Source organism: Camellia sinensis, chromosome 1, assembly GCF_055761805.1.
Source record: "Camellia sinensis isolate YWXY chromosome 1, ASM5576180v1, whole genome shotgun sequence".
Taxonomy (NCBI): Eukaryota; Viridiplantae; Streptophyta; class Magnoliopsida; order Ericales; family Theaceae; genus Camellia; species Camellia sinensis.
Window position 1 is genome coordinate 254564086 of NC_138961.1, and position 25317 is coordinate 254589402.

Below are 25317 nucleotides of genomic sequence, written 5' to 3' on the forward strand. Positions count from 1 at the left end.
CGCAGGCCTACAACGCCTAGCACCTATTCCTCGTCCTGACATCCTAATAAAGGTAATACAGAACGTTAGCACATTCACAAATGCGCCAAAACTAAACACTCACGTCCTAATGTATGGACAATTGTAATTCACTCCACGTAAGCACATAAACACATAAGCACTTACGAATTTCATTTCCGGATAATGATAGTCCCGAGGCGTTACTAGAGTTCCGGTTAGAAACGACGTCGATCAAGTGCCTTTCCAACAAGACTCCCAGAAACCCAAGGATCCAATCAACATCGTAGAAATTAAATCTCATACCCATATAAACACTAAGCATGTTATCAATTTAAACACATAGCATGTTATCAATTTAAACACATAGCATATGACACTACACCTAAGTCTCTATCAAGCGAGACAAACCCATTGTGATACTAATCACTTCCCACGTACCCAAAGTGTTCGAACCCGGTACACTCTGATACCAAGTTGCAACGCCATCAAAATAATAACATTAAACCCATCAATATAGACATGCATTGATATATAAACGCTCCACATTCTTCTATTCATCAGAGTTCCATTACCAAAAGGTATTACATGTTAACGACAAAAGCAAATGCCCTAAAGGCTTACAGCTTTCCAAGTTAACACTTGGTTACAACAAAAGAGTGCTAACTCATTTACACATTAAGCCCTTGGCTTGAATATACATGTAATACATCAAAGAAACTAAACAACAAAAGTCTGCCTACCTCTAGCCTCCCAAGCTACGTCCTTGGAGGTGGCATGCTACCTGTACCTGAAAATGATGTTCCCATATAGGGTGAGCCACAGCCCAGTAGAAATACACTAAACCAAATATGAACAATGACTAAAAGATTAGCAGTTAATAGATGGTCAACACTGATACTTTTCCTTATCACACTTTACGGTTTCGTGACATACAAGTCCATGTTACAATCCATTTTCCATTTCTTTTCAATTCTCAATTTATAACCATGACTCAGAACCTGGCCAAACAACTTATATGAGACAGTAACTCATATTAAACTTCTTCCCATTTCATATTAGATAAGCGTACTAGCTATATCAACACATCAACAGATAAGCATACAAGCTATATCATCACTTCCATAGATATGCATAAGAGCACTATCACACTTCCAAAGACAAGCATATGAGCTATGTCAACACATTACTAGATAAGCATATGAGCTCTATCTATGGAGTCCATCCCCTATCTTCTCCCAACAACATCCGGTTTAGAGGTCCATCCCCTATCATCCTCTAAACCGTGGAGTACATCTCCTATCTCCTCCAACACGACACAATGCATATAAACAATAATTATACATATCATCACACAACACAAAAATTTAATGTATTCTTTCAACCGTCATACTCAATGACACATTCCAGTGATTAGTTTCAGTTTGCCTAATCATCATGCATTGTCTACAACAATCATTCATGTATGTATTTATGTTGTTATCATGTGATAATTCTTTGTTATCCTTATATGAATTCATGGAAAATGCAACATTTTTAGTCTACATTATTTGAATAACATGTTATATATGTATTTAGAAATAAAAATATTTAATAGATTATTATAAATTTAAAATGATTTTACTAGAATTATATGGTTCTATTGATTTTACTTAACAAAAACATACAAATGATTTAGATTGAAAATAAATCAAAAGTTCAAGATATAAATTGACAAAATTTAAAAAGAAGAAGAAGGGTATGTGCAATTCAAGTCAAAGTATTACAACAAGCTTGTATTGTGATGTTTTCAAACTATATCCTATATGTTGATCAAATGGTAGACTCATGTTATATTGTACACACAACAGCAGATTTCTGGGAGGGATTTGTGCAAATTAAAGTGAACAAATTTAAGCTTCTAGAATTGTCATTTCAATAGAACCATTTGGCCCAACTAGAATTGTCATTTCAATGCTATAACATAGGTCCTTATAGGCAAACTAATTGCAAAAAAGAAGCAACAATTCTCACTAGTGATCAGCTACTCCAGGAAATGCACAAGCAAGATACCTAAGAATTGCAGGACTGCAAAGCATATCAAATGCATAAGATAGTCAATATAACCTTAAAAACAGAATGTATAATTCTCACCAGTGATCAGCTACGCCGTGATATCTTCTTTTCTTTTTTTTTTTGAAATTGTGCTAATTTTTCATCTAATCAGCTAGTTTCGACTCTCAAGTATTATATTTCACGAATAAATGATGTTTTCTTTTTCTAATCTACAACTTGAAAACAAAAGAGTCATTAATCTCATAATCAACAACCATATCCAATGTTCTCAACAACAACAAAAAAAAACAAAAACAAAAAAGGCAGCCATTTCCAAAGCCCTTTTGATTTTATATTCATAACTTCCTCCCATGATAGTACTCTTGAATGCAACTCTCTCTGCAGTCTTATATAATTAATTGAAAATTGAACTTTCTAGACACCAACATATCCTCTCATATTACACAAAGTATCTCCCAATGATATACAAGAATCATACACACAGATACCTCAGAGAGCGAGAGCCACTTGAGTCAAATGCAACAAATTACAAAGAAATGTATCTCTGACATTCAACTTACAAGGATTCGAATACAATATTTACCTCCCAAAAAAAAGGAAAAAAGATAAAGATAAAGATAAATAGAGAAAGAAATTACCCAGCAACAGCGCAGGTATTTTAACCTTATCCACTACAAGGAAGCAACTGTACTGATTTCTTGCATTTCTTGTGTGTATTTTGGGTGTAACAAACTAACAAGTTGATGATTTTGCTAGTTTGTCCCAACTCCCAACAAAACCAATTGCAAATGTATTGTAAAGAAAAAAAGAAAAAGAAACATGACAGGTAAAGAGTATTTCAAATCTTTAGTTCAAAACAAGCAAAACATTTCAAGAAAACAACATAATAGTGTGGAAATGCCTATATATATACATATATGTATATAAGTATATATATCATTTATTAAAGAGTACCTGGATCTTCAAGAACTCTTCTTTACTCATATTTTGAACTGAAATAGAACACAACCAGAAGGGTACAATAATGGAAAGACAAAAGCATAACCAAAAAATTCAACCTCGAAAATTTCAAATTAAAGTTTTTACCCAACATTGTTCTGCAAGCTGCCTGCTCCTTCGATATTCACTACTTCTGTAATACCCAAAAGCAAGAAGATAAAGCTTTTCCCTCATTTTGCAATGGGCTGCCACTATTAGCCATTAAGTCTATGGAAAACCATCCTCAAATAATACAATGAGCTGAACAAATATTCCCAGACCTAGTTACACCCAATGCACATATGCATTATAGAGTTTTCTTTTTCCTTCTTGTGGAAGGTTTCTCAGTTTGCAGTTTCAGTTCTGTGGAGTTGTTTGACTGATCAGTTTGAGGTTCTTCAGGCTGAGTACAGTGCAAGAATTTCTTGCTGGAACCAACATGATTGCAAAATAGCTTCAGCATCTTTCTCCCCCTCATCCATTTAAGCATCGTCTTCATGTGTGTTTTGCTACTCAATCCGCTACTACCAGCTTCCTATAATTTAAAAAGGAAATTAAAAAATCTATGATCAGTTTTCCCCCGTTAAAAAAAGAAAACAATAAAGAGCTAGCACAGAAGCAAAATATTTAAGCAGTAACCAGTCATCCCTTTTATTTGGTTATACCCACCCTTTTGGTTTTTCAAAGATGGTCCAAAGCTGCACAATAAAGCCTATGGAAATGGTTTATACAACAGACACGAGACAAGGAAATAATATAACATGGATAAACCAGTACAACAAAACCTAAGAGTAGGACAACAACACAATGAGGACATGACAATATACAAATCTTGTTTTGGGAGAAGTAATATGCTGTTGAACAATTCTACTTTTTTCAGCAAGCAAAACAAGACTAACACATAACTATGAATAGTTATTGAACGGGTAAATTACATCATTGGTCCCTTTAGTTTGAACAAAATTTCATTTTGGTCCTTTTAGTTTTAAGTTGAACAATTTGATTCTTACACTTATAATTTTGTTGCAATCTGGTCCCTCCATCACGTGTTGTTAACCTTTTGAATAGAAAAAAATCATGTGTAAACAATTTGATTCCTACACTTATAATTTTGTTGCAATCTGGTCCCTCCATCACGTGTTGTTAACCTTTTGAATAGAAAAAAATCATGTGTAAAACTAGAGGGACCACAGTAAAAATCAAAACAAACTAGGGGGGAGTATTTAGGTTATTTAGTCCACAAAGCACAAACCACAGGGGATTAAGTGGTTATTTCCAAACAGAAAGCTTATGTGCACAGGAGGTAAAGTAAAATTTTCCAAAAAAAATAAAAGAGATTAAACAATCATACTGAATACAGTGAACATTTCTACATAAAAATATATATAAAAGCAAATAGTATGAAGGAATTAAAGAATTAAATGGTGAAACCTGCTTCCATAGTTCTTCAGCCTCCTTTGTACGACCACGCATTTTTGCCCGATCAGAGATTGCTATAGCCCAATTATAATAAGCCTGCCATTTAATGACATTAAAGTACAGAAGTAAAATGAGGTAGATTCATTTTCTGAAACAATAAAAAGAAAAAACTTATTTATGGTATCCAAGTCTAATGTGAAGTAAGCAAGCCACGGCGTCTCTACATTTCAAAATAACTATGCAGTGACCTTTCTCCCAAGTGGTTTCTAATCTTGCGCACACACATTTTTCTCCATCACACAACAAAATTTATGTCTACTAGTTCCTTCCCACTTTGATTGCTTCCTTTTTTTGGTCTCATAAGTCATAATAGTTCTCCACTTTGAAAAATAAAATGCAAATTGTTGGCTTTCCTGAAATATCCTTTTGGAAGAGTAGTTTCCAAAACTTCCCCAACAAGCTATCAATATGATTTTTTTTAGCATTCAACAGGTTAATGAAAATAAGATATCTGAATACATACATCATGAAGTGTAGGGCAAAGGTGAGTGGCCTCATCATACTTTTTGCATGCCTCTTCAAGCAAATCATCTTTCGAAGGTGAACTAGAATCCGGACTAACATTATCCGCACTTTCCTGCATAAAAAAGTTAAAAAATATAGACAGGGTAATTTGCACTTGATACGTTTCTAAATTAATACAATATGTGGAGTCCCCAGAATAGTGTTACTAATTTTGGATCTGTGAGTTTAATTAAAAAAGCGCATGGATGGGAAAACCATTGAAACCTTGAATATTTGGATGAAAGTGATGGGACCATCTCTCTACTTTTCTGTTCATTATTGCAATCTAATATGGATAACAAGAAACTTCTGTAGCAATTTGACTTATCATTTTCTGGTAGAAAATTGCACATGATTTGAAAGCCGAAAATAGATGTACAAAAAGGGGAAAAAAAAAGAAAAGAAGACATTACAAATGACAAAAGGGTAAATTGAGAAAATAAAATGCAAATTAGTGAAACAAGATTGGAAGTACCCAAACACAATGTATCATAGAAATAACCATAATGCAGCTTTTCTTATTAAAAAATTGTTTGTTTATGGCTCCATACGACTACCGTAATGCAGCTGGTCTAACCAAAAAAAAAATTATTTGTTTACTGGTTCCATATGATTACCGAGTGGGTAAATATTGAACAAGCAACTGTTTAATTTCTAAAATAATGAATTACTTCTTGTAGTTGGATTCCACAACAGAAATCTAATTGTAAAGACATTCCAATCTAGCTAATACAGTGTCTTACCTCCAAACTATCCTCTTTGATCCACTAGCCTGGATCCTTCACAACAGTTAAAGAAATTTGGCAAAGCAATTTGCGTAAAATTAACCATGATGAAGAATTTTTGTTTAATTGTTATAAGTAACCAACAATAATGGCAATCCCATGCTCCTAGTATATTCAATTTTCAAGTTAACATGTATGAGCGAGATAGACAGAAGCAGATATAACCTTGGCGTGGTTCCAAGTGTTGGAGACAGTGAGAGGGCCGTGTTGCTTGATAACCTGATAGAGACCTTGAGCTATGGAGGCGGCCTCTTGGGGGGGTACCTTCGGGTTGATCTTCCTCACATTTGGTGCACATTTCCTACAGAAGTACCTCACAAAGGCTGTTTTAGCTCCTCCACCAGTTTGCTTAATCTTCTTGGACCCTCCTCTCACAATCAACTGCGAGCACAAACCAATCATCACAAATCCATATAGAGAGAGAGAGATTTAGAGAGAGAGAGAGAGAGAGGAAATAGGGACCATTCTTGAAGCTGTTGGTCACAGGCTTTATCGCAGGCTGATGGACCGCCTTGAGGGGTTTGAAAGCTCTCTTCGAAAATTGTACCCGAAAGGGATCGATTTTCGGCTCTTCTTTCTGATGATGTGGAAAGATCGATAGCAGTTTGCTTATGAAAATATTTGGCGATGGAATCGGAATCATTTGATCCTATAAGTTGAAAAATTACGTAATTACCCTTAATGTTTATATTTTGTATAAATGGGTAAAATGTAATTTTTTAAGTTGGGTGAGGGTATTTTAGTCATTTTAGTGTGATGTGACACTATAAATAAATATTAATCTAGATAAAAAAAGTAATTTTTTACTAACTTCTCAAATCACTCCCAAAAAGTTTGGTTAAAAGCAAAAAAGCTAATTTTTACCATCTTTCCAAAATACCACTAAGTATAAAATTAAAATTATAAGTACATAGGTTAAACTGATCATTGAGATATAATTTGGGGGTAAAATGAAATTTCCTCTTATTTATAACATCATTTTTGTATATATTTTTTTTTTGGTATAAATTTTATATTTAAATAAAGTTAATATAAAAAAAGAAAAAATGAAAAATATGCTTTTTTTTAAACACAAAATTCTTAATTGGATCTTGCAAAGGATAGTATTTCGTCACTAGATGTCCATTTCTTCATAAAAAAATAAAAATAAAAAGATTAACACCTTTTGTAATTAATATATCTCATACCTACAAAGTAATTTTGTCCCTAAATTTATCTCTAAACCTCAATTGGTTGTAACATTTTGTCACAATATATTGATGAAAAAACTATTATTGAAATGAAATAAAAAATAAAAAAAAATTATAGAAAAAAAATTGTCACAAAATGAAGTTTTCATGATCACATATTTTAATTGACAGTAATTAGTGGGTCAGTGTGTTTCCTCATATTCAGCTACAAAATTCTGAATATCTAAAAGCTTTAATGTTTAAAATAAAACAAACTGCTGCAAGCAGTCACCCAGTGGGGAATCGAACCCGTGACCATGCGCTTTACCCACAAAGTCACGTGTGTGCACTTACCACTGGGGCAACCTGCCCCCTAATGAATATAACTTATATGGATACCATTACAACAATCATTGTATAAGTCACACATTAAATATCATGTAAAAATATAGTGAGCTAATTTTATTGACATAATAAATATTATGATATCATTTTTTTTTTTTTGATAATAATATAAAAAAATCATACATTTGTATAAAATGATGTAATTTAATATGGACTTTTTACTTTAAAATAAAATATCTATGAAGATGCTTTTTATTTATAGAGAATTTCATTTTGCTCTTCAAATTATACCTTGATGATCAATTTAATTAATGTACTTATGATTTTAATTTTATACCTAAACTATTTAATTTTAGATCAATTTCATCCCTACCATTAGCTACCATTTGTAATTAAACAACACTTGCTGTTGTTTTCATTTGAGACTTCATTTTAGCCCTTGAGCTATCCCCAAAATATTAATTAGACCCGTAAACAATATGAGATTTGGGGGTCTAATTGATATTTTTAAAATAGTTTGGGGGGCAAAATAAACAAAATAAAATTTCAAACGAAATTTGAGTGTCACGCCATCAACTTTATTCTAATTATAAACGGTAGCTAACGGCTGTGATGAAATTGATCCAAAATCAAATAGTTTAAGTATAAAATTAAAATTATAAGTACATAGGTTAAACTAATCATTGACATATAATTTGGGGGTAAAATGAAATTTCCTCTTATTTATAACAGGGCCGGCCCTGAGTTCGTCGGGGCCTAAGGTGAATTTCGAAAATTGGGGCCCTTTTATATTGAAAAAAAATTCATGAATAAAAACGATAAGTTACAATTTTTTTATTTGTTTGTAACCATAAAAAATTTACTTACACATATAATCATTAAAATTATAAATAAAACAATTTAATAAAACAAAATTAGAACAAAAAAATTATTCAATTAAAATCGATAAAGACCTAGGTAAAAAAATTTGAGCAAAATTATTTATTCCACTAAAATCTAATAAATAAAGAAGGTAAAAATAAAAAATAAAAAAAATAGGGCCCATATATTATATGTATTATTTTTCTTGAGCCCAAACACTTTTTTTTTAATATATATTTTCATTTTAATAAATATGGACCAAACTACACTTATAAATAAATATGGAGTAAATCATACATGGACCCAAAAAAATATTTTGGGGCCCTTTAAATTGATCCTAAAACCAAAAAAAAAAAACATTGAGCCTATAATATTTTACCAAATTTAGGGGCCCTATTTTTGGGCCAAATTTAGGGGCCCTATGTTATATATGTTTATATGTTTTACCAAATTTAGGGGCCCTATTGTTTTTTATTTATTTACTTATATATTTTCATTTTAATAAATATGGGCCAAACACATTTATAAAAGGAAACTTACTGATAAGTCCCATGTAACAAGTTCAAAACCCAACTAATCCCAAAACAAAATACTAGCACCAATTAGTCCAACACATTTTTAATTGTTACCAAAAAATCTTTTTTTTTTTTTTAATTTATAGACACTGTTCACATCTTACTACCGTCGGACTTCCGTTTAACGGTCGCCGGAGACTCACCGGAATGTCTAGAATATTGCCGGAAAAAAAAAAAAAAAAAACATGTTATGAAACTGTAAAATTTTACAGTTCTAAATAATGTTATAAAACTGCAAAATTTTACAGTTTTAAACCATGATTAATTCCAGCACCAAAAAAAAAATTTGAAACTGCAAAATTTTACAGTTTTCACCGCCTGTAACTCAAACTCGAAAACTGCTTGTTCAGAATTCGAAAATTTTCTCCATTAGAACAGAAAAACAGAAATGTATACACAGAGAGAAAAAAAAAAGAGAGATCGAAGGGGAAAGACGGATGTCTAACCAAATCTGTGTAGATCTACTCAGATCTGATGTAGATCTGAGTAGATCTATATCAGATCTAAGTAGATCCATTCATCTTCTTCGTCGGAAAATATATCATCTTCTTCGTCGGAGTTGATTTCAATGCTTGGTGGTTATCAATGAACCCCGATCAATGAAAAAAGATATGATCACCGGTGGTCCTCTTCCATGACAAACACGGTGACAGAAAAATGTAGAAAAAAAAACGAGAGAGGAAGGGAAGCAAAAAGCAGAGAGAGAGAGGAAAGGACTTTTGGGTGTAGTGAAAAAGTTATGGGATTAAATGGAGATCACATGTTTCCCATGGAACCTATGGGTAATTTCCCCATTTATTAAATAAATATGGACTAAATTATACATGTGCCCATTAAAACATTTGGGGCCCTTTAAATTGATCTTAAAACCAAAAAAAAAAGGTTGAACCTATAACAATTTTTTAAATTTAGGGGCCCTATTTTTGGGCCAAAATATGGGGCCTAAGGCACAAGCCTTACCTGCCTTAGGGCAGGGCCGGCCTTGCACATTCAGTTAGAAAGAGGAAGGAGAGCAAGAGAGAAAGGAGTCTAGAGAAGAAGAGGAAGGGAGAAGAGAGCATTCTTGTGCAAAATTAGCAAGTAAGCCACATACACAACTTCTCTTTTATTTTCCTTCTTTCAATACATGTCTCTAAATAATGTGTTTCAGATCTGTCATTAAAGAGTTCTTATGTTAAAAATACTAAGATTTGAGTATTGATTCCATCTCTCTTGTATTTTCCCCTTTTTGGCACAAAACCATCCTCTTTTATTACCAACCTCTCAACTTTCCAAGGCACACTTTCAAGCAAACTTTCTAAGTAAATATATGTTAGTTAGCATGTTTTCTTCACAAAATAAATGAAAACTTTCCCTTGGTGAAACCCTTTTCTCACAAATCTTCATGTTTTGGACAGTCTACCTTAAAATCTGTTTTTGCAGCCCACTTTCAAAAATTTCAGAAAGATGTACAAAAATATTCTGGACCTCTATTTTATGTCAAAACCTTCCTTAAGAAGTTAGCTTTCAACTAAAATTGTTTTCATCGAAAAACATTAAGCGGTTTGCAATAAAATCAAGTTTTCGTAACGGTCAACGGATCTGGACAGATTCTAGACAGCACTGGACTATTTTCTAAATAACTTAAAATCTGGAAAAGTAATCCCATTTTCGAAAAATATTCTAGAAACTAGATCAAATTCTCTACGAACCATAGGAAGACTAAGTCCGGTGGAAGATCTAAAATAGTCCTTTCATTTTAATCTTTATGTGATGCTAAATCTGGAAAATTTGTTATGCATGGATGTTTTATGCCCTTGTATTCATAAAAATGTTTATTAGCTTATGATCATATCATGACATGATATTGTATGTGTTATGTTATGTTCTTTATCTTCTTCACCTTATGGATGCATGCTTGTGTGGACATTTTTATCTGGTTAAATTGTCTAACCTTGATGTAAAATATCTAAGTCAACAGGAAACCAAATTGGGAGGGTATTGGATTTTCGAGTACTTGAGTCTTGAAAAGATGATAATATGTGATATATGGATTGTTGGGATACATTCCCTATTCGAAAGTTAAAGTCTTGTGCGAGTGGTTTTCGGAACCCTTGAACGGAGCGGTTGTATTCAGATCCTAGGTAGCTTGGTGTAAGGAGGGATTCGGACAAGGCCCTATTTTTACTGTCTCTTTTGAGGCCCTGCGGTTGGCGCTACGCGGTATATAACCGTTGGTAGGCATCCGAGATTAGTTCTGCAACAAAGCAGCAAAAGAGGGGGCATACCGAATAATCCGTGTCCGATTCTTGTGGTTGGGAGGACGAAATCTCTTTGAGGGATTTCTAGTTTGCTAACATCTGACCTAACTCTTTACTTATTTATTTGAATATCATGCTTTACTACTTGATGTTAAAATTGTGATTGTGTATTGGACTGGGAAAAAGGGACGGGGTGTGTGTGTGTGTTTACTGGGCATTCAAAACTCACGGCGTATCATGCCAGGTGACGAAGAGGAACTCATAGCTGGAGACGTCGAACCTGAAACCTTTGAAGACTTTTGGTTATCCTAGAATATTAGAAGTTTCCTTTTGGATATTTTGTAAGACTCATTTGAAGTTTAAAACTTTCTTTCGGGATGTAATATAATGGAACAATCTTTTGAATCAAGTATAATTGTGGTTGTATTGTATTTATATTCTATGTATGAACCTTATCGTTGCTTATGAGACCTTATCGTTGCTTATGAGACCTTATCGTTGCTTATGAGACCTTATGTCAATGCCTTGTAAGATCTGTCAAAAGGGTAGTGCGCTGCCTAAGAAAGCTGGACTTAGAAGGGAGGCTATTTTGACTCCTCCGGCGATCTGGGATCTTACTTGGTTATTGGCCATAGGACTCACTAGTGACTCTCCCTTGACTACAATCTATAGTGTAGAATCGGAGCGTCACAACTTGGTATCAGAGCATAGGTTCAACCCTTACCCACGCGTTTCGACCTGCGGTTAGAGACTACCTTTCCCCGACTATGTTAGAATCTTTCTTAACCTATCTTAGGGAATTTCTTCAAATTTCTGGCACGCCAACATCAACTCATGAGGACCTACTTCAGGGATCGTGAAATGGTTTTAACTTTGAGTGCGGCCTCATCGCGCAGTAGGGGGGGTACTATTAGTTCTACGTGTCTTCTATTGATTGTCGTACCCTCATCTTGTATTCGTAGCCTTTATTCAATGTCACCCTTTCCCAAAACTTAGTTTTGTCCATCTAGTCTTGTTTTATATACCACTTTTTGTAAATTTGACCGCCTTGACCCTTGAATATTTTGTTTAGCTCAAGGCTTCTTGTAAATAATTTCATTTTCTTTACTTGGTGATGAATCTTGGATATTCAGTTTGAAACACGGATGGCCAACGCAGTTTCAAGTTAAATATCTAGTTTAATCACTACATCTATAACCTTGATCACATTAAAGTCTGAAACCATAACATCATACCATTCATCCATATTTCAGACAATCCTGATGTTATCACCATAACTGCTTCGTATTCTTCATCTCCACTTCAATCCAATTTTGAGGATCTTATTATGTACATGAAGTTGTGCTGTGTGAACACCCTAAGATAATCAAACTCTAACTTAAGATTAGTTGCTTACCCATAAGGAATTGCCTCTGTAGTTAGAATTTGACTTACGCCTCACCCCATTCATAGAAAAACAAATGGTGGACCATACTTCGAGACAAGTAATAACATAAGCTTGCAAGCAACAATAGAAATGTGGTACCAGGAAATTGAAACCTTAAGAATGGACTAGCAACCGTGGCTAAAACTCCGAACCCTATCAAGAATCAAATTTTGGAAGAGTCTTACTATCTTTGTGGAAATAATCGGCAGAACACTGACCTCAGAATAAGGGGAAGTAGAATCCAAGAGGACTTGGAGCTTGTAGAAAGGAGACCCAACTTCATGAGGGACCAGAAAGGAGCAACCGGCAGAATCTTCGCCTTGCAAGAGGAAGAAGCAGACCCGTCTGTAATTTAGTACTACACAATTCTTGGGTGCATGTTTTATTTGATACTGGTGCATCACATTCTTTCATATCCTCTGCTTGTGCTAAGTCATTAGAACTTGAATGTTATCCTTTAGAAACTGCCTTAAGTGTAATGTCACCTATGGGAGGATGCATTCGGGTAGGATTGATTTGTAAAGATTGTAAAATAGGAATGTTGAACCTACGCTTAACTTGCGACCTTCGTGTCATGGAAATGTCGGACTTCGATATCATCTTGGGCATGGACTGGTTGTCCGCCCACTGAGCGGTGATCGACTGTCGTCAGAAGAAAGTGGTAGCTCACACGCAAGATGGAACACGTTTCTAGTTTAAGGGGGATAGACAAGACCCCATGGTTTCAACAAAACATCGGACGCAGTGGCGCGATCAACTTGCAGGTAGAATAGCAAGTCTGATTCTAAATGAGGAAGGCCAAGGGGAAATAGAACTCCCGCGCGTAGTATTCGATTATGCAGATGTATTTCCTATGGAGTTACCAGGATTGCCACCAACCTGGGAAGTAGACTTTGGCATCGAGCTACAACCTGGAACTACCCCAATATCCATGGCTCCGTATCGCATGGCACCAGCAAAACTACGAGAATTGAAGACACAACTACAGGAATTGCTCAAGAAAGGATTCGTTAGGCCAAGTACTTCGCCATGGGGAGCACCCGTGTTGTTTGCTAAAAAGAAAGACGGGTTGTTGAGGCTATGCATCGATTATCGTCAACTCAATTGAGTCACAATTAAAAACCGATACCCGTTCCCAAGGATTGATGATCTTTTGACCAACTTAGATGCTCAAGGTGCTATTCAAAGATCGATCTCAGGTCAGGTTACCATTAACTACGAGTCAAGGAGGAGGATATACCAAAGACTGCCTTTCATACTAGATATGGCCACTATGAGTTTGTAGTAATACCCTTCGGACTAACTAATGCACCGGCAGTATTCATGTGTTTAATGAATAAGATCTTTAGACCATACCTTGACCAGTTTGTAGTAGTATTCATTGATGACATCTTGGTATATTCAAGGTCTGAAGAAGAGCATGAGCAACATTTAAGGACTATCCTCCAAGTTCTTAGGGATAATCGACTATATGCCAAGGCGAGTAAATGTGAATCCTGATTAAATGAAGTAAAATTCTTAGGACACGTGGTATCAGGGAATGGGATTGCGGTAGATCCAACCAAGGTGGAGGCGGTATTAGATTGGAGACAACTAAAAACCGTGTCAGAAATCCGCAACTTCTTAGGATTAGCCGGTTATTACCGGAGGTTCATCCAAGATTTCTCCAAACTAGCTAAACCAATGACTCGTTTGACGCAAAAAGGAGTAAAGTATGAGTGGGATGAAAAATCCTTCCAAGAACTAAAGAAGAGGTTAACTAGTGCACCAATTTTGACCATCCCAGAACGAGAAGAGGGGTACACTGTGTATTGCGATGCGTCTAAAGAATGATTAGGTTGCATGCTCATGCAAAATGGAAAGGTGGTTGCGTATGGATCCAGGCAGTTAAAAAACCTCACGGGCGCAACTACCCCACACACAACTTGGAGCTAGCAGCCGTAGTTTTTGCCCTAAAGCAATGGCGATATTACCTGTATGGGGAACAATTTGAGATTTCACCGATCACAAGAGTCTGAAGTATCTATTCACACAGAAGGACCTTAACCTAAGACAGAGACGATGAATGGAGTATCTTGAGGATTTCCAGTTCACTCTCTCATATCACCCCGGTAAGGCCAATGCAGTAGCAGATGCTCTAAGTCGTAAGAGCAGAGAGATGTTGGCTAAGATCGCCGTCAAGGAATGGGATATGGTTAAGACACTCAATGAGTTTAGGATCCAAGTGGAATCCCAAATTACAAAAGCATGTCTTAGTACGCAGAAGGTGATGCCTAAGTTGATGAATGAGGTCGTGGAGGCCCAGAAGCATGATCAAGAGGTAGCCTACATCAAGGGACGTCTGGAGTCAGGAGAACCCATGCCCGGTTGGGTAATTCACCCCGATGGGAGTTTAAGATACCAAGGCAGATTGTTTGTACCAAGTGACGAGTTACTTAAAGAAAAGGTACTGAAGGAATGTCATCATTCTGCATTTGCGGTACATCCAGGAGGGACTAAAATGTACCAAGATTTGAGGAGGCAATATTGGTGGAATGGATGAAGATGGAAGTGGCTAAATTTGTAGCATGATGTCTGACATGCCAACAAATAAAGGCGGAACATCAGAAACCAGGAGGAATGTTGCAACCTCTACCAATAGCCGAATGGAAGTGGGAATACGTGGCGATGGATTTTGTGACAGGGTTGCCTAAGTCACCTAGAGGGTGCGATGCTATATTGGTAATAGTGGACCGCCTCACTAAGCACATTTCTTACCCTATAAGATGACCGACACTCTAGAGTCTATGTGCAGACTCAACATTGGGGAGATCATTCGACTACATGAAATTTCGTTATCTATTGTGTCAGATCGAGATCCACGATTCACCTCTCGATTTTGGGAGCCTACAGGAAGCTCTTGGTACTGAGTTATGTTTTAGCACCGCCTTTCACCCACAAACGGATGGACAATCTGAATGCACTATCCAGACACTCGAGGATATGCTGAGAGCTTGCGCAATGGATTTTCAAGGAAGTTGGGAATGACACCTACCCCTAATCGAATTCGTCTACACCAACAGCTTTCAAGCTAGCATCGGTATGGCACCCTTTGAAGCATTACATGGACGACCTTGTAGATCGCCGATTTGTTGGACGGAAGTGGGTGATGCAAATTTGATAGGACCCGAACTTGTTCTAGAGACTACTGAAAAGGTCAAATTGATCCGACAACGGTTAAAGACTGCCCAAGACCGTCAAAAGAATTATGCAGATAGGAGGAAAAGACCATTGATGTTTGAAGTACGCAGTCACATGTTCCTAAAGGTGCAACCTAGGTGTGGAGTCATACGTTTTGGGAGAAAGGGAAAGCTGTCACCACAATATATTGGGCCTTCTGAGGTATTGGAAAGAGTGGGCAAAGTAGCATATAGACTAGCTCTACCCCCGTAATTAGCAGGGATACACAACATCTTCCATGTATCTATGTTGAGAAAATACATCGCTGACCCGACACACGTCCTCAAATGGGAAAAGATCAGTTTTGACAAAGATGTTACATTTAAAGAAGAACCAATAGCAATACAAGATCATCGAGAGAAGAACCTTAGAGGCAAGACGGTTCAATTGGTGAAAGTGCTATGGCGTCATCGGGAATTGAGGAATCTACTTGGGAACGACAGGACTAGGTGAAGGCAAACTACCCCGAGCTTTTAGAAGGCAGTATATAGTTGAATTTCGGGGACGAAATTGTTTTAAGGGAGATAGGTTGTGAAGCCCCAGAAATATGTATTTACTTTTAAGACCCTAATGATGAATTATTTTCTTAAAGCCCCTCGGTTACTTGAATAAATTCGAATCTTGTCGGTTAGCATTACTATTTTATTTTATTTATTTATTTATTTATTTTTATCAAAATAGGAATTACACTAGCCGGATTAGGTTCCCTAACCTAATTTAATTTAATTTAATTCTACCTAAGTAGGGTCCCAATACAAGAAATTAACTCCAAGTCCTCACACTTTATTTAAATTCTAAATTTACCCCAAACTAGTACTTGTACCTTGTACCTTGAAGTACCATCAATCTTGTAATATATATATACTAGCGTATGCCCGTGCCTAAAGGCACTGTGTAAATAATATTAAAATTAAAATGCAGTTATAAAAATATATTTAACAGACTGTACTCTACAATTCCAAACAAATCAAATATAAAAAAAAATTAAAATATTAAATAATGCACACCAGCCAGTGCCCTGCAATTTAAAAGAAATTAAAACTTAAATGCACGCCAGTTAGTGCTACTGCTGGTAATAAAATTATAACTTCATAAGAACCAAGTTTGACTGACAAAAAATAAAAATAAATAAATAAAATTAAATCTCAATCAACAAATCCAATTGTATAATTGCATTGTGTCATGATTTAGAACCAAGTTTGACTCAAAGGCAACACCGCACCTCATTACCAAACTCTGAATATTAATCTTAAAATGCAAGCTCCCATAGAGAGAGAGAGGGAGAAAATATTTTACAAACATCAGGGGCATATTTATAATTGACCATTTTTTAAGATTTTGTGAAAATTTGATAATGGAGATTTAGAGGGCTACAATCCATCACATTCTTACAGTATATTGGCATAGTTTTTAAATTTATTTTGTCTGAAACCGACCAATAACAATAGACGAAAAGATAATCAAGTGGTTTACTATTAAATCTAGGATTACATTTCTTTTTAACACAGGTCCCTAGGTAATCAATGAATTTCAATCAAAGAAGATAGAGAAACAATTGTTGGATATGAGTATCCTAACAATTGTTAAATGCAAAGCAAAGCACTAACCAACAAACTCAACTTCAGAGAAAGTTTCGGATGTGTAATGACTTCACATCAACCATCTTCTCATCCTTAAATTCCTCCCTGAAATATATTGAAAGCATTCCATCAATTAACCATAAAATAATAATAATAATAATAAAAATAAATAAATAAAAACTGTATACAATAAATGTTAATGGTGTAGACAAATGCATAGTAATTGAAGGGGAACACTAACACACTGGGTATAAATAATATTGGTACACATATTTTAAAAAAATCAATTAACATAAATTATTAATATTGGTATCACATCCTTTACAAAAAAAATCAATTCAAAATAATAATAATTTCACTGTTATAAAAATCAATTATAATAAATCAGTTTAAATTTAATCCCAACACACACTATTTAAATTTAATATAATTTAACCCCAACACGGATTAAATTTAAATTTAATCCCAACACTATTTAACTTTTATTTTTTAATTTGATAAAATTAAATTTAATCCCAACACTATTTAATCCCAATACTATTTAAATTTATTATGAATTTAATCCCAACACTATTTAAATTTATTATAAATTTAATCCCAACATTATTTAAATTTAAATTTAATCCCAACACTATTTAAAGCAGCTAGTGCTTTTTAAGATGCATTTTAGAGGCTCTCTTGAAAAGTCTAATTTTTTCATAATTTTTTTTTTCTTTTAAAGCTTTTAGAACATATTTACTTGCATCCTTCTAAGTCTCAAGTTTAACTGTCATTAAGTGTTATTATTTTTTTGGAGCCATGCCCATAGACTTTGCTCGAGATGTGTTCGATCTATGTGGAGTGGACGCTTTACCTGGGTCTCAGGATTAGTCGAAGTATGCATAAACTAACTTAGACATCCGATCATTCAAAAAAAAAAAGTTACTGTTAGAAAAATGGAGAGAAAGTGCTCACACTTTGAAAATGAGTGTGGAAGGGAAATTCAAATGAAAATTAGAGAACCAAACTACTATTTTATCAAATGCAAATTAATCACATTCTCTTTTCCTATATTTTTCTCCCGCTCATCCAAAATAGTACCAAACTAACACATTTTCTTTTCCTATATTTTTCTCCCTCCCATCCAAAAAAGTACCAAACTAATATTTTACATAACAAAAGCAAGCCACTGGTCAAATAAAGGCAATAAACGCCACACACAGACACACGTATCCATATATATAATATATTCTTGCTTAGTACATATATATTGCAGTACCATCAAAATCTCCTCCATTCAATTCTACTTCGATATCATCACTCAGGTATGTCATTCAGCATCAGACCTTAGAAGATTTAGATTATAATTGGGTCTCCATTAAAAAATAGGGAAGAAAAATTATAATTCCAACACTATTTTATTAATTTTTTCATTTGTTTTATTTTTTTATGACTACTTTAATCACAAAATAATCAACCCAACCCAACCCACCCCACCAAAACTGCCACCTCCTCTCTCTCTCTCACTACCACCATCCTCTCCATCCTCTGATAAATTGTTTCTAACATATGTACCGATATATATACATATTTGGATTGTTGTAGATCAAGGGAAAAAAAATGATTCAAGAGCTATTAAGAGGTGGTGCTGGACTAATAGGAGGAGTGAGAAAAATCTCCATTACCGGTGTTCTAGAGGGTTCATCCCCTTCTCCATCTCCTTCCTTCTTCACCGCCACTACTCCGGCAAGCTCTTCAGCCTCTGCAGAGAACCAAAACCTTCAGTGTCCGCATGATGGAGATGAACAGTTAATTTCTAAACCCATTTCAAGAGATGAACAGTGTCTGTAAACAATATATTCATGAGAAATCAAAACCCATTTCAATAGAGATAGAAACCCATTTGAAGAGTGAAATAGAAACCCATTTGTTGGAGGTTGTACAACAAAAACTATGTAACTACGTAAGGAAGAGAGTTTAAAATCAAAGAGTGAGAGATGGACAGAGATGGAGAAGGTTTGTGTGACTATGTAAGGAAGAGAGTTTAAAATCAAGGATGAGGAGAGAGAGAGAGGGGGAGTGGGTAGCCTTTAAAAGACGTGGGAGAGAGGGGGTGAGACGTGGAGGAGCGTCAGTTGTGATAGAGAGGGTGGGTTTTTTGCTTCTGTTGAAGAACAAAGAGTGAGAGAGCAAAAGAAAGAGATAGAGAGGAAAGGTGTAGGTGTGGGTGTGGGTGTTTGGATGGGTCAGACGTGGGTAGATAGGTATATAGGCGGCAATCATCACTCATTTGAACTAATCTGAACCATTGATGTATAGTTCAGATTCTTCTCAGCCGTTAATGTTAAATGTATCTCTGATACATTTTGGTATATTTTCAAAAACAATCTTGTCTTATTATATAGATATATGTATACACCTTGAGGAATGTGCCTAGGACATAAAATAATAAAAAAAATTTCCCTTCACCCTTCCCTATGTCTAGCCTTCCTAGAAGAAAGTGAGAAATCAATTTCCAAGAAATATCATCATGAACTTCTAGGATAAACCACCAACCTAGTACCTAGACCTAGGGTGCTAATTCCAAAACTAGTTCCTTTTAACTAAGTGTTGCCTAAATCTTTGACCAAGCCTCCCAAATCCCTTCCATTTCCTTAGAATCCAAACAAATCCTAACCTTTCCATCCATTTCCAACTAAGGGACTTTTTAGACTTTTTGCCTCAAAGGTTTGTCTATAAATACCAACACACCCCCTAGCTTGCAAACACACATAACACACTCACCCACACACACATTCGGTTAGAAAGAGGAAGGAGAGCAAGAGAGAAAGGAGTCTAGAGAAGAAGAGGAAGGGAGAAGAGAGCATTCTTGTGCAAAATTAGCAAGTAAGCCACATACACAACTTCTCTTTTATTTTCCTTCTTTCAATACATGTCTCTAAATAATGTATTTCAGATCTGTCATTAAAGAGTTCTTATGTTAAAAATACTAAGATTTGAGTATTGATTCCATCTTTCTTGTATTTTCCCCTTTTTGGCACAAAACCATCCTCTTTTATTACCAACCTCTCAACTTTCCAAGGCACACTTTCAAGCAAACTTTCTGAGTAAATTTATGTTAGTTAGCATGTTTTCTTCACAAAATAAATGAAAACTTTCCCTTGGTGGAACCCTTTTCTCACAAATCTTCATGTTTTGGACAGTCTACCTTAGAATCTATTTTTGCAGCCCACTTTCAAAAATTCCAGAAAGATGTACAAAAATATTCTGGACCTCTATTTTACGTCAAAACCTTCCTTAAGGAGTTAGCTTTCAACTAAAATTGTTTTCATCGAAAAACATTAAGCGGTTTGCAGTAAAATCAAGTTTTCGTAACGGTCGATGGATCTGGACAGATTCTGGACAGCACTGGACTATTTTCTAAATAACTTAAAATCTGGAAAAGTAATCCCATTTCCGAAAAATATTCTAGAAACTAGATCAAATTCTCTACGAACCATAGGAAGACTAAGTCCGGTGGAAGATCTAAAATAGTCCTTTCATTTTAATCTTTATGTGATGCTAAATCTGAAAAATTTGTTATGCATGGATGTTTTATGCCCTTGTATTCATAAAAATGTTTATTAGCTTATGATCATATCTTGGCATGATATTGTATGTGTTATGTTATGTTCTTTATCTTCTTCACCTTATGGATGCATGCTTGTGTGGACATTTTTATCTGGTTAAATTGTCTAACCTTGATGTAAAATATCTAATTCAACGGGAAACCAAATTGGGAGGGTATTTGATTTTCGAGTACTTGAGTCTTGAAAAGATGATAATATGTGATATACGGATTGTTGGGATGCGTTCCTTATTCGAAAGTTAAAGTCTTGTGCGAGTGGTTTTCGGAACCCTTGAACGGAGCAGTTGTATTCGGACCCTAGGTAGCTTGGTGTAAGGAGGGATTCGGGCAAGGCCCTATTTTTACCGTCTCTTTTGAGGCCCTGCGGTTGGCACTATGTGGTATATAACCGTTGGTAGGCATCCGAGGTTAGTTTTGTAACAAAGCAGCAAAAGAGGGGACATACCGAATAATCCGCGTCCGATTCTTGTGGTTGGGAGGACGAAATCTCTTTGGGAGATTTCTAGTTTGCTAACATCTGACCTAACTCTTTACTTATTTATTTGAATATCATGCTTTACTACTTGACGTTAAAATTGTGATTGTGTATTGGACTGGGAAAAAGGGACGGGGTGTGTGTGTGTGTTTACTGGACATTCAAAACTCACGTCGTATCATGCCAGGTGACGAAGAGGAACTCATAGCTGGAGACGTCGAACCTAAAACCTTTGAAGGCTTTTGGCTATTCTAGAATATTAGAAGTTTCCTTTTGGATATTTTGTAAGACTCATTTGAAGTTTAAAACTTTCTTTTCAGGATGTAATGTAATGGAACAATCTTTTGAATCAAGTATAATTGTGGTTGTTATGTATTTATATTCTATGTATGAACCTTATCGTTGCTTATGAGACCTTGTGTCAATGCCTTGTAAGATCTGTCAAAAAGGTAGTGCGCTGCCTAAGAAAGCTGGACTTAGAAGGGAGGCTATTTTGACTCCTCCGGCGATCTGGGATCTTACTTGGTTATTGGCCATAGGACTCACTAGTGACTCTCCCTTGACTACAATCTATAGTGTAGAATCGGGGCGTCACATATTAGAGGTCATGTGGCCAAAATTCCAAAGCATTTAAATTTCAAAAACTATGTTAAATCTGAGTCCAAAGTCATAATTGCTGCACATATTTTTTATTTTATGAAACAAAATTTTATGTCACCTTTAGGAAGTCTATTTTCATCCCTCAATTTTTCATACCATAAAACCAAGTATAGCTATGAAAATGAATTTTGAATCAAATAGCAGCTATTCAGATATTTCAACAACAGATTCTATTCATTTATTTTTGAGTAAATAAATTAAACAATAATTTAACACCCACCACCATCACGACAAAGGCACAAGTTCTTAATCACAAACCCATTACATCACAAATTTTTCTTGACAAACATCGACCGCGAACCCAACAAGTTGCCAATCATAGCAAAACCCACAACAAAATTCCCAATCATAGCAAAATCCACAACAAACCCACTAATGCATACCATTAAAATATACTACATACAGACACAAGACACACATGTACTTCTTGTCCTTTTTCTCATCGATGCCCAAATGAACAAACCCAACTGTACCCTCATGGATGAGTACCCCAAAGAGGAAATTTCTTACCAAATAGATTTAAAACAGAAATCCATAAGTAATCTACAAAGAAAGAATTTAATATGTGAAAGCTAAAAAACACAACTCTAGCCACTATAAAATTCTTGACATGAAACAACAACCATACAAATTCTCCAAGCATTAACTCATGCTAACCAAACACGAAGAGTGGACTCGACCACTTCCCATAGTCCTAGGTATTCAAACCTGGTTAAGCTCTGACACCATATTGTCACACCCCGATTTTCGAAAGGTTAATTATGCAGAATCTAATTCAACCTAAGCGTGATTTATTAAGAAGAAATTCGTTTCTCCTCTCTAATACCATTGGGGCTAACATGACCCAACTAGACCTAGCAAAATTGACCTCATGTTATGGGCTTGACATCCAAAGTCCCATACAAAATGGAAAATCAAAAACACAAATTCTGCTCTAATAGTGAACAAATCACCGATCAGTTTGTGCATTTTTTTTTTCTATGAAAATATTTCAATCTAAATTTTTTACCACATATACTATACTCATGTATGAACATTACATGGAAATTTCATAAAATTCTAAGTTGAGAGACTATATTTAAAAATTCGTAGAAGCAAAGTCTCATAATCAAGATATGCAAATTAGTTAAATTATAAATTTTATAAACGATAGGAAAGGGGCCTCACGGCCTTACAATAATAGAAATGCTCAAAGCCTACAAGGATCATAAAAAGCTAAGTCTCCAAAAAAATTCTTACTAATTGCACTGCACCCTAACCAAAATTTTTTGTTGACTACATAAGCCCAAGCTTGAGTAGGAATAGACTAACAACAGTAATATGGGAAAATATGAAATTAATAGGACAGGGAGGGACTCGGTATATATATACAAGCATGATCTTCTCAAGTGGGTAGATTATTTTTAAGGAACACATTTTAAGATTCAAAACATGTACTGTAAATCATTAGTAAACTAGCCATCAACACAACTTCATATCCACAACCAAGCATACACTACAACCTACACCAACAACAAGTGTCTAGCTTCTCAACCACTCCAACCCCCTCCTAGAGGTCTTATAACCCAAAAATCATACCTAGAGACTCAATCCCTTAGGAAGGTAGGTACTCTACTACCCAAGGCTCACAAGAACACATTATTCAACCAAGATTGTACACATTCCACACTATTCCAAGCTTACACCACTAAACATAACCACAAACTCAACCATAAGGGTAGCCACCCAATTTAAGATTAATATCATTCCCACCCTAATTAACATAAAACCAATTAATCATATCTCTCACATAGAGATATATAGCCCATGACGCAACACCGCAAACTATCTGATACAACTCAAGCATACATACATATATATAAACACATCCACACATAACATATATTTCACTTTTACAATTACGTTCTCATCCATTCTCTACATTTAGACAATCGGTCCAAGAAGTAGTCGTTCATTTATCTCTAGTAAGTTACATAAACTCACCTAGCCACTAAGGCAACAAAAAGAGAACACATCCATCTCATTAAAGACATTCTAGGCATAAAGCCAACCTCAAAACACAAAGCTACTATCAAGGCACAAAGCCATTCTAATCCCCCCAGCATTCGCCATTCCCACCCAAAATCACCAACTTTACCAAATAAGACTAATCATCTATCTAGCTCATAACCGAGTGCTCTAGAATCTTTAACCTCAAATGGCCACTCCAAGACACCCAATTCAACACAAGCACCTAAAGTTCGAATTGTTAGGTATGCAGGTCTACGCAATTCAAAACCTTACACCATTGAACTCCAAGGATCTAACTATTAAGTAAACTTTCCACTAGAATTTTACCTTCCCTTCCCTAGGCACTTAGCTAACAAGAGATATTACAGACACAAAATCAAAGGAATTTCAATAAATTATTTTGTGTGTGTAATATCTTGAATGGAATGGTATTTCTACTTGTATATCTTGAAATTCCTTTGTATTTCTACTTGTATGATTTTGTGTGTGTAATATCTTGGAATTTCTACTTGTAAATTTTCCACTAGAATTCCTTGTATATCTAGAAAAATCATTTATTATGTATATCTTGGAATTTCAAGATACACACATAAAGGAAAGATCTAATTAAACATCGATTGTAGTTAATTGGATAATTCAATGTGTGTAGTGTGTGTAGTATACAAGATATAAAAAGAATCCCCATTAACATTTCTAAACAATAAAGTAAAAATCTAATTAAACCTGATGGAGAGAGACCAAATCGAGAAAGACCGAACCTGATGGAGTCGATCGATCGAGAGGGACAAGGGCAAACCAAGATCGCGATGGATTCAAATCAAAGAACTCAACGAAACAGAAGAGCGTCACTAATGGCTGCTAGGGTTTCAATTGTGTGTAATACAAGGAGTATAATCGATATATATAGCAATCCTAGACCCAATCTAAAATAGGAAATAAGAATAAGGCCTTGTTTGGGAAGACTAAATAAGTCCACATTTTTTATCTTTTTATCTTTTTTGGGTCACATCAATCAATATTTCCTCTCTAATATATTTACGTAAGTAACATAATATTCTCACACATTACATCATCCAATGGTCGTAAAAATTCATTACAACAATTGTTAAGAGGTGGAAAATTTATGTCTCTAATTTCTTTGTTTGATGGAGTATATGTACATTATTGAAGAACATATACCAGAGTCCCACGAGTTGCCACATGGGTCTTTCAATCAATATAAGAAGAAGAAGAAGAAGAAGAAGAAGAAAAGGCACAGCATGATTGAAGTACATAGATAAAATATGTGAATTAGATCTTTCCTTTATGTGTGTATCTTGAAATTCCAAGATATACATAATAAATGATTTTTC

General features: G+C 35.1%; 1 protein-coding gene and 1 long non-coding RNA gene across 7 annotated transcripts in view; both read right to left on the bottom strand.

Annotated features, from left to right (window-relative positions):
* Positions 1 to 3093: 3093 nt before the first annotated feature.
* The window catches only part of LOC114277036 (uncharacterized), a 44450-nt gene continuing 22226 nt past the window's right edge, over positions 3094 to 25317 (bottom strand). For 2 of the 6 annotated variants that reach the window (XM_082902885.1, XM_082902889.1), the window contains 4 exons: positions 5964 to 6179; positions 4973 to 5086; positions 4462 to 4545; positions 3246 to 3565 (listed from right to left, as the gene is read on the bottom strand). In XM_082902885.1, the coding sequence (XP_082759011.1) occupies positions 3338 to 3565; positions 4462 to 4545; positions 4973 to 5086; positions 5964 to 6179 (642 nt within the window). In that variant the 3' untranslated portion in view covers positions 3246 to 3337. Of the gene's footprint in view, positions 3566 to 4461; positions 4546 to 4972; positions 5087 to 5963; positions 6180 to 6260; positions 6448 to 17240; positions 17319 to 18877; positions 18955 to 25317 lie in introns of all 6 variants that reach the window. The other 4 variants (XM_082902891.1, XM_082902899.1, XM_082902901.1 and 1 more) reach the window with 4 other exon arrangements.
* On the bottom strand, positions 6383 to 17230 carry LOC145806311 (uncharacterized). The gene is made up of 2 exons (XR_014349254.1): positions 11480 to 17230; positions 6383 to 11439 (listed from the first exon to the last, which is right to left on the bottom strand). It is a non-coding gene; the product is annotated as an uncharacterized LOC145806311 (long non-coding RNA).